The 10,000-nt window shown below is 44.3% G+C and overlaps 1 protein-coding gene across 5 annotated transcripts in view; it reads left to right on the forward strand.

Moving 5' to 3' along the window:
• Positions 1–10,000, forward strand: part of LOC147020694 (adenomatous polyposis coli protein-like) — a 151,052-nt gene that overhangs the window by 125,833 nt on the left and 15,219 nt on the right. For all 5 annotated transcript variants that reach the window (XM_085896240.1, XM_085896239.1, XM_085896238.1 and 2 more), the window contains one exon: positions 8,143–8,357. In XM_085896240.1, the coding sequence (XP_085752366.1) occupies positions 8,143–8,357 (215 nt within the window). The remainder of the gene's footprint in view (positions 1–8,142; positions 8,358–10,000) is intronic.

Raw genomic sequence — 10,000 nt, forward strand, 5'->3', positions numbered from 1 at the left:
AACAAAAGAAAAAAAAAATCAAACCGCACTCAGTTGAGCTTGTACCTCTGCCAAGCTGAACAGTTTACATTTTGTATCCCACAGGTAGGCCGGATCTGCATCTGGACATGAACCAAAATCTAATCGGCTTGTTATTGTCACCTACCCAACTCATCGACCAAGTTTTGGCATAATCCGTCCACAACTTTTTGAGATATCGTGCTTTATATTGTTTTGACCCCATCTCTCAATGATTAAGAATCACTGAAAATTAAACAAATCCTCGTATCCAGATACGGATCTTCACCAAAATCGAATCGACATGTCCTTGGCAATGACAAGGTTGTCATACACCCAACTTGTCCACATAGTTTTGTCCCAATCCATCCACAACCTCTTTAAATATTGTGCGATATATCGTTTTTTTGGCCCAAACTTTCAATGGTGGAGAATCATGTAAGAAATTCTCGCATCTGGATGTTCACCAAAAATCTTATCAATTCATCCTTGTCACACACCCAACCTGAAAAACTAATTTTCGTCCAAATCAGTCCATAACTTTTTGAGATATCCTGCCACAGACAGAAAGAGATGAAAACGTAAGCTCCGTCCATCTTTGGTGGCAGAGATAATAATCACCGTTTTTATTCAGGTCCTCTCAAAGAATGAGGGTACAAAATCCGAGAAGAGAATGATGCAGATTTTTCAAAAATAATGATGTCCGTCTATCTTTCTCTTGATAATCTATGAAAGAGAGGTAATCCCTTCTATGAAAGTGGGGTAAATTAAAATTGTCTCCCTTTCATTCGAAGTCCCACGAGCAACCGGATTACATGATATTTCATTGCCAATATCATAGATTATTTTCAAAAACCAAAAAGTCGAAGCAATAGATTTTTTAGATCCCTTAAGACCTCCTTAGACTTCTTAGACCCCTTTTGAACCCTTTAGAGTTTAGACCCTTGCACCTTTTGCATTCTTTCGAGTTGAGACCCATGAGACCCCTTTAAACACACACCACACAAACATCTATAGTCTTCTTGCAATATACAGACAATACTTTTTTCAGCAAGTAATGCGCAATCTCCACCCATCCGAAGATAGGGTACCTTGCTCGCGTCACATGTCACTGGAAAACCGGCATCACCAGGAATCAAACCTGTCCACAATTGTCAGGTCAGGCCAGATTTAATCTGTGACTTGCTATACAGAGACATGACAGAAGTAAATAGACACCTTAAATTTATACATTTCATCTGTATAAAGCAAGTTTTACTCGGTGATTTGTACCAATATTCAACTATTTATTTGCAGAAACGAGTTCCTGGGTCGTGTATGACAATTAACTCTCCCTCAAACCCAGGGAGCCCACGACCTTTGCGATTTTCAGAGGACAAATTGTTGGCCAATCAGAAAGTGGAGTCAGCCAGCATCAAATAGCTCAGAACCTTGACATTCTGCTTTCTACGGTCAATCGGGTGATTGTGCAATTCACCAGTGAAGGGAAGGAATCCACAACTTCCCGTTCAGGTCGATCTGGGCCCTCAGAAAGGCGTCTTTGAGCTGTCATGCGGTCCATTGAGAAAACTCCCTGTTGCAAGGCAGCAGACATTGCAGAGGAGGTCCAAGTTAGCTCAAGAACTGCCGTGCGGTACCTTCATCAACTGGGCAACTAGAGGAGAGCAGCGAGGAGAAAACCTCTTCTTAGACCAGCCAACATTCAAAGGAGAAAGAAGTGGGCTGACGAGATGGCCACCAGACCCTTGGCGTTTTGGCAAACTGTATTTTTTTCAGATGAGTCCCAATTTGCTCAATTTTCTGACAGTGGACACGTATGGGTCTGGGGACTTCCCAATCAAGAGTTCTCTTTGACCGATTGCAGCCAACTGTCAAACATGGTGGTTTTTCAGTGATGGTGTGGAGAGCAATCTGGAGTGTGTTGGCAACATTAACTCCACGATGTACATTTCTATCCTTGAGGATGGACGTCTCCCCATCTTCTCCACTGGTCAGATGGTCAAAAACAACACTGTTCATGGAAGATGGAGCTCCATGCCACAGAAATGGGATCAAGCGATTTCCATGGCCAAGTCAGTCTCTCCTGACATGAATCCCATTGAACACCTCTGGGCCACATTGGATTGAGCTGTATAGAAAAAGTCCAGGAAGCCAACATCATGGGCAGAATTGACAAACCCTTTGTGTGAAGCCTGGGCAAAAATCCCACAAGGGAACATTTCGGAACTCGTTAGTTCTATGTCTGAAAGAGTAAAAGCTTTGATATCTGCAAATGGCAAGTCTACAAAATACTAGTGTTTGTATTAAAATGGATCAAATGTTCTTCAAATGTTAAATAAATAACTTCTTTTAAAATCATGGTGTCCATTTACTTCTGTCATGTCTCTGTGCTGGTACCATGTAAACGTGTACTAACCAGTTTCGGAGTCGGGTTGTCGGCAAATAAACCGTCTCCCCCACCAGGTTTCCTGGTGAGGAGTGTGTATGCATATGAACACCCAGCAGGATTAATAACAAAACCTGTCAAAGACTGGAGGAGCTCCTTGTGAGTCAACGGGCATCCGCATATAGTGCACGACTGTGTCTGTGGACGTCCTCCTGCAGTTGGGTTACTTTTTTTTTTGAAGGTTGGTGGCAGGATTTGCACTCCGGCCACCGTAAAACCCTTCATTCCGCAAAACCCACAAACGCAAAGAAAACTGAAAATTCACTCCATGGGTGTACCTCCCGTGCTGCTGCCATTCGCAGGGATTGGGGCAAAGCCTTCGGGACCCCAATTCCTTGATGATAGGAGGTAAAGCACGCAGTAAACTTCCTGGGTCAGATTGCGGTGGTGTGTTTCCGGAGTGGTGCTGAGTTGTCATCCATCAGACGGCGGTCTCCTTGGGTTAACCTGAGGTTTTCCTTTTGGGTGAGTGCCTGGAATATCCTATCCTGAAGAGAGCATGATCACCTGTCTCTGTTATCTGAGCTCAAGCATTTGGGCATCTGTATTGCAGCACTCTCTGAGGTTTGGAGAACTGAGAGTGGCGAGATCATGGCAGGTGGTTACGCCTCCTATTGGTCTGGTCACTCTGATAGTTACCATGCCCAAGGAGTTTCTGTGGCTGTGTTCAATATGCTGAATCCAATGATAACTAAGGTAACACCAGTCAACGAGTGGATTATGAGACGACGGATTCGTCACTCCGTGTTCTCTGTACATGCACTGACTGAAGCGAGTGATCTCACCATGAAGAACGCATTCTATGCCACGCTCGAGTCTGTGGTTGATCAGTGCCCAAGGCGAGATACTCTTCCAGTCTTGGGGGATTTCAATGTATCGACTGAAACTGATAGTGATGGTTATGAGACATGTTCGTCCCCACTGGTCTGGAACTGGGAACCAGAGTAGCACTAAGTTCCTTGACTTTGCAAGAAGTCGTGAGTGGCTGGTTCATGGTTTCAACGCCCACATGTTCATCGCTGGAATTGGTATTCCAACTTTGGTGGTGTAGCAAAGGAGACTGACCATGTACCTGTTGATGGTCGCTGGAGGATGATCCAGAACTGTAAGGTCTACCAGAGTGCTCAGTTCCTCAATACTGACCACAGGCTTGTTGTAGCAACTCTGAAGTTGCAGCTTAAATCAGGGAGAATGGTACCATCCCAGCCCTGGCTGGTTGTTGGCAAGCTCAAGGATGAAAGGGTAGCTGAGGAGTTTGTAAACAGGCTGAGTGGGGATTTGAGGGGTCTGCATACTTTGGGGAATCCTGAAGAGTTGTGGAGTTCCTTCAACATTACGACCCTTGATGTCATGGAACTTCGTGCGGCGAAGAATAATTTTGTCTCTCACGGGACACAGGTAGTGCAGTAGATCGTAGGAAAATCGTGCAAATTATGGATCAAGCATCAAATTTGGCATTTCTGTTCTGCAGGGCTTTCTGATCAAATCTGCCCCATTGGCCATTTGAAAATCCAAATTTTGATAAATTTGAAGAAAAAAAAACCTTCAAAAAATTTTGAAGTCACAGCTGGCTGAAATTCTTGAAGCACAAGTGAACATCCCAGACAGAGAACCAAGGGCTCAGTACTACTTATCAATGCCCTACCTCCATGCATTTCAAAGATATTTGTTGACTATGCTAAAGAAGGCATCATCCCAAAGGTGGAATCCTATGGTGCCAGGTACGAGAGGGTGGACGTCGTGTTTGATGTGTACAAGAAGTCAAGTCTGAAGTCCGAGGCAAGGTCGGAAAGGGGGCAAGGAATCAGAAGAAGAGTGACAGGAACCAGTAAGACCCCAAGTAACTGGAGAAGCTTTCTTCGAGATGACAGCAACAAGACTGAGCTGTTTCACTTCCTTGCGGAAAAGATGTGTGAAGCACAGACGACAAGCACAGTCATTGTCACAAAAGGAGAAGATGCCATTAGCAACACAAGGAAGTCACTGGATGCTGTGTCTCCATGTTGTCATGAAGAAGCTGACACTCGAATATTTGTACACGCCAGGGATGCAACGACGGATGGTAGCAAGTCCATTATCATTAAGGCTAATGACACAGACGTACTTGTCATAGCAATATCTGTACTGCCATCCTTACAGGAACTAGGTCTTGAGAACATATGGATTGCCTTTGGCCAAGGAGCCAAGGTGCGATGGATTCCAGTCCATGAGGTCGCTTCTGCAATAGGGCCTGAGAAAGCTAGAGGGATCCCATACTTCCATGCGTTCACTGGATGTGACGTTGTGTCTGCCTTCTGTGGTAAAGGGAAGAAAACTGCATGGCAGACTTGGAACGTCTTTGATGATGTTTCTGAAACATTCACCAATCTCAGCCAGCATCCAACATTGATTCGTGATTTCGATTTTTTTTTTTTTTTTCTTCAAAATTTGGATTTTCAAATGGCCAATCAGGCAGATTTGATTAGAATCCCCTGGAGAACAAATGTGCCAAATTTGATGCTTGTATCATCATTTGCACGATTCCTCTCAAAAATTGCTGTTATCTGCCCCACTTCGGATACACAGGATTAAGCAGGGCGAGGCTTGATGGCAGAGCCGGGCTGTTCAGGGATTTGAGGCATAAAACTGTACATACGCTGAGGATGAACAAGAAGGCCTTTGTGCGAGGAATCTTTGAGGGGGTAGAGCATCCCCTGTGATCAAGTGATTCTCGTACTGCTTGCAGGGGAATTCATGCATTGCGTTCCGCCAAGCCCATTCCTCGGTGTACTGCAGTTAGAGCGGAGGGTGGAGGTCTCTTGACCTAGGAATTCGAAGTGAAGGCCCTCTGGGCCAGTTGCTTTGAGCGGCTGTATCAGGGTGACCCATCAGCTGTTGAGTTGGATGTCAGGGGTGTTATTATCCCTATTGTTGACCCTCCAATCAACTGTGATCCACCTTCGTTTATGGAAACACAGGCTGCGTTGCACTGGTTGAAATGGGGCAAGGCTCCTGGTATCTGTGGCATCCATGCTGAACTTCTCAAGGCTGGTGGAAATGCTTTACTCATGTCGTTGCATGCAGTTCTGTGCTCTGCTTGGAACACAGGCATCATCCCAACTGACTGAAAGAGGGGCCTTGTTGTCCCTCTTTGGAAAAGGAAGGGTGTTCTCCAGGACTGCAACAACTACCGAGGGGTGACGCTGCTCTCAGTACCATGCAAGGTTTTTGCTCGGATAGTTCTTTATAGGGTTCGCCACCATCTGCTTGTGCAGAGCAGTCAGGCTTTACACCAAATAGGTCAACGATTCACCATACCCTTGCTCTTTGGGTCCTCACTGAATGCAGACGACAGTTTATGCAGGGGCTGCTTGCAGCCTATGTTGATCTCTGCAAAGCATTTGATTCAGTGAATCGGGATGCCCTGTAGAGGATTTTTGGTCTTCGTGGGGTACCACCAAAACTGATCAATCTGATGTCTGAACTCCACTCTGGTACTGAGAGTGCTGTGAGGTGTGGTGGTACCATCTCTGACTTATTTCCAGTTATTACTGGAGTTTGTCAGTTGTGTGTATTCGCTCCGACATTTTTCAGCACCAATATGGATTGGATTCTGGGGAGGATGTTGGAGAGATCAAGCTGTGGTGCATCGTTTGGGAATGTCAAGATCTCTGACCTGGATTTTGCAGACGACGCAGTCATCGTTGCGGAGACTCTGGATATCCTTTTGCAGGCCCTGGAGGTGCTGAATGAGCAGTCGTAGCTGCTGTTATTTTGGGTTTCCTGGGTCAAAACGAAGATTCAGGCTTTCAATGACATCTTGGATACTGCTATCTTGTATATCTGTTTGTGGTGAGGATGTTGAGGTCACTGAGAGATTCACTTACCTTGACAGTGATATTCATGTATCTGCTGGCTGTGAGTCAGAGGTCAATAGACGTCTGCATCGGGCCTGGGGAGTCATGGATTCACTGGATCATGAAGTGTGGCACTGTCGGTACCTGTGCAGGAGGAGGAAAGTCCGAATTTTCTGGTCCTTGTTGCTTCCAGTATTGCTCTATGGATGTGAGGCTTGGACTCTGACCAGGGATCTGAGACGGAGACTTATTTCCCTTGGTACTCGGTCTCTTCGGAGAATCCTTGGCTGTCGCTGGTCGCATTTTGTGTCAAACGAGCGGTTGCTGAGAGAGACTCAAATGAGATTTGTTACCTGCATAGTCCATGAGTGTCAGCTGTGGCTATATGCACATGGCTTGTTTTCCTGACGCTAATCCTGCTCACCAGATTCTCTCAGCGAGGGAGCCTCGTGAGTGGAGGAGGCCAATGAGCTGACCACGTTGTGCCTTGTGGTTGCAGCTGGTTGATCAGCATCTCAAGGAGATGGGGATGGGTCAGGCATCATCCTGGGGGATAGCCAGACAGAGGCCCCTGGAGTACTGGCGAAAGTGGATGCAGCGATGCGCTGTTCCGGCGCACGCTCCCATACCTGACCTGACCTGACCTGACCTGATCTGACCAGGAATCCCATTTAGTCGTTTGAATATTCAAGTAGTTTGACCAACATCAGCATTGGAATGCCATAAACAAATCGACCTTGTTGTTTGGGATTGCACAATCATTCCTGAATAACGATTACTGATTTGCTGTCGCCGGCCATGCGGTTTGGAATATATTTATTGCATCATCTACCGGTTGCCGTGTGTAACTGTTTGGAATTTTTTTTTTCTCATGAATAAGCTTGTAACTATTCTTTGTGAAGGCTGTTGACATGGACTTCATTAAGTGCTGTGTTATGAAATAGAGAAAGGACAACTGCAAGAGCCGATGACTGTGCTCGCACTCTGAGATCAGAAGTTTTAACCCGGAATTTGTTTATGTGGTCGAGGAATGTTGTAGGTCGATCACCACTTCCTTTGTTGAACCCTTGCCATCTGATGGTGAAAGTAGCAGTGATTCAAGTGCACTGACAAATGAAATGCCTGATCCTCTTGTTGATGCAAATGGCAATACTTCGTACAAAAAATTCCATAACTGAGTCTGCCCAGATTAGTGGCAATAAAGTTGATGACAGTGAAGAAGATAATTGCAGTGATTTTATGATAGCTGGTCTTTTCTGTGGGTTTAAAGATTGTAAATTTACCAAATGATCTTTGGAGTGAAATGTAATATTGTTCCTGTTCTGACAAGCAAACAAAGGAAATTGATTGTGCTAATTATCTAGTTATATTGATTATTTAATGATTACAGTACACATGAACCTGAGGCATTGATTTTTGCCTTCAATGATTCAAATAACTCTATCAATGAGAATTATTGATTAAAAATTTTGCTTTCATCGAGAAATAGCAAAGAACCAACCCAAAACAATCTACCTCCATTAGTTATTGCAATATGAGAATCAATTAATCAAATCGGTATGATTGATCATTTGTATCGTGGGAAAGGGGTGCATGTTACTTGGTTTTAAAGGAGACGATCCCCCAAATCCCAATGGCAATTTTGGCAACCTTTGGATCCCTTGTTCTTTTGTGAGAATTTCAAAGTTGGCAGTCCTTCTTGCTTGTAGATTTTTGAGTTGACATTTCATAACCTAGACAACCTCGGTCCATGATCAGCCCACCGCATGTAGCATTTTGCTTGTGAAAGTTCAAGTGCTGAAGTGTTCCCACTTAGTGTTCCCACTACTGAAGCACTCCCCTTATTGTCTCGGTCTCTGACAGGAGTCCACACTGAAGAGTGTTCTGAGTGCGCTGTGGAATCTCTCGGCCCACTGCACCGAAAACAAAGCGGACATTTGTGGTGTGGACGGGGCACTTGCTTTCCTCGTGGGTACATTAAGCCACCGCAGTCAAAGCAATACCCTGGCAATTATTGAAAGTGGTGGTGGCATTCTGCGAAACGTCTCCAGCCTCGTCGCCACAAATGATGGCTTTAGGTAATAACATTTCAGCACGGTATATGTTTATGGGAGTGTGTTTGAAATCTTCTGCAGAGTCAAAATGGCAGGGTCGGATGATGAAGTTGTTGTTGTATAGCCCCGGACAGTTTTCTCGAAGAAGCCCGTGGCACGGAGACAGCCGATCAATCTCCCAGGAGCGACCCAGAGATCCCCCATACCCAAGATGGTGTACCCCCGCCTTCACAAAGTCAGGGCCAAGTTTGAGAGAGGGACAGAGACAGGAGGGAAGGGGCTGGTCCATGGGGACCAATCGGCACTCTGGCCGTGACCATGCTGCCCTGACAAATCCAGGCAGCATGGAATAATGGGGAAGATTTGGTCCCCGATTGGATGATTAAGTGGAGGGTGGGGGTGATTAAATGTGAAGAAGTAAATGAGATTAAAAAAAAAACATTTTAAAGGAAGTTTGAAGAGGAGGAATGTAAAGAAAGGAAAGAATGTTGGGGAAGAAACAGAAGAAAAGGGAAAGGTTAATTTTAATATTGTTTATAAGTTATCGTGTTCATGTTTTTCAATCAATATTGATTCAGAATTGTGTAATTTGGGTTGGTCAGTTTATTTCTTTGGATTCTAACTGCAGAAGGTGGAACATGTTTAACAAAATATGAAACAGTAAAAAACTTTTATTACCCTTGGTGGTCAAGGGTGGTTGTAAGGGCAATGACACCAAATGAGCAGCATTACTAAGAGGAGCTGGTACACTCGTCAATAATATTAATAATGATGATAATCATAACGAGCATGGATCGGCTCGCTGCGCTCGCCTCGCCACATGTATCTACAGACGTGCAGGCTTGTTTTAACTGAGGATAATGATAGTACGTGAGTTGCTGTGTTTCCATGGTTTTTCACCAATCATAATACAAACATTTATTTTGTACAATTTTTTTTTCTAATATTGTTGATATTTTATTTTTAACTCAACTGGACTTTCATCATTACTTTAGTGTGGTGAGCTTATGCGATTGAGCAGTGTCCGTATGTGAAATCTGCGCTCATTAAGGGGGTCTGCGGGGGAGGTGTGTTTGATCCCCCCAACATAGGTATTTACTCTTTTCTCCGAATCTATTGTACACGCACAATTTCGATGAAACTTGACCACGATCTTTATCACCCACGATGCACCAAAGTTTGTTCACGCCATTAAAAAAAATCAGCGCCACGAGGGTCTGGGGGCAGGGGGGGGGGTTCAGTGGCTGTTGCTTCTGATGCAGGTGAGCTTCAGGACACGTGATACTATTTTTTGCTGTAAAAATCACATGATGTAAAAATAAAAGGAAGCCTTTTATTCTTGCGCTGATTGAAAGAGCTAAAACTGTGGCAGTATTGTCATTTTCCCGTATAGTATGTTTGGATTCATTTGAAGCAACCTTTACTCAATAATTATAAATTTTCCACAGGTGTGGATTAATTTGAAATAACTTTTATGTAATTTATTGTCTCTGAGGCGCATTTCTGTATTTTGAGGTTGAGGGGTGGGTGGGGGGGGGGACATATAGCATTAGCCCATTAAATATACTGTTTAGAGTATTGTGAAATTCCAAAATCATCATATTTCTTAACAGCAAATATATTTGGGCTTTTTTTTTTAAACAGCAAAAAACATAAAAATAAGGGGG

Source organism: Eptatretus burgeri, chromosome 9 (genome assembly GCF_056783735.1).
Source record: "Eptatretus burgeri isolate ZD-2024b chromosome 9, Ebu_testis_v1, whole genome shotgun sequence".
NCBI classification, from domain to species: domain Eukaryota; kingdom Metazoa; phylum Chordata; class Myxini; order Myxiniformes; family Myxinidae; genus Eptatretus; species Eptatretus burgeri.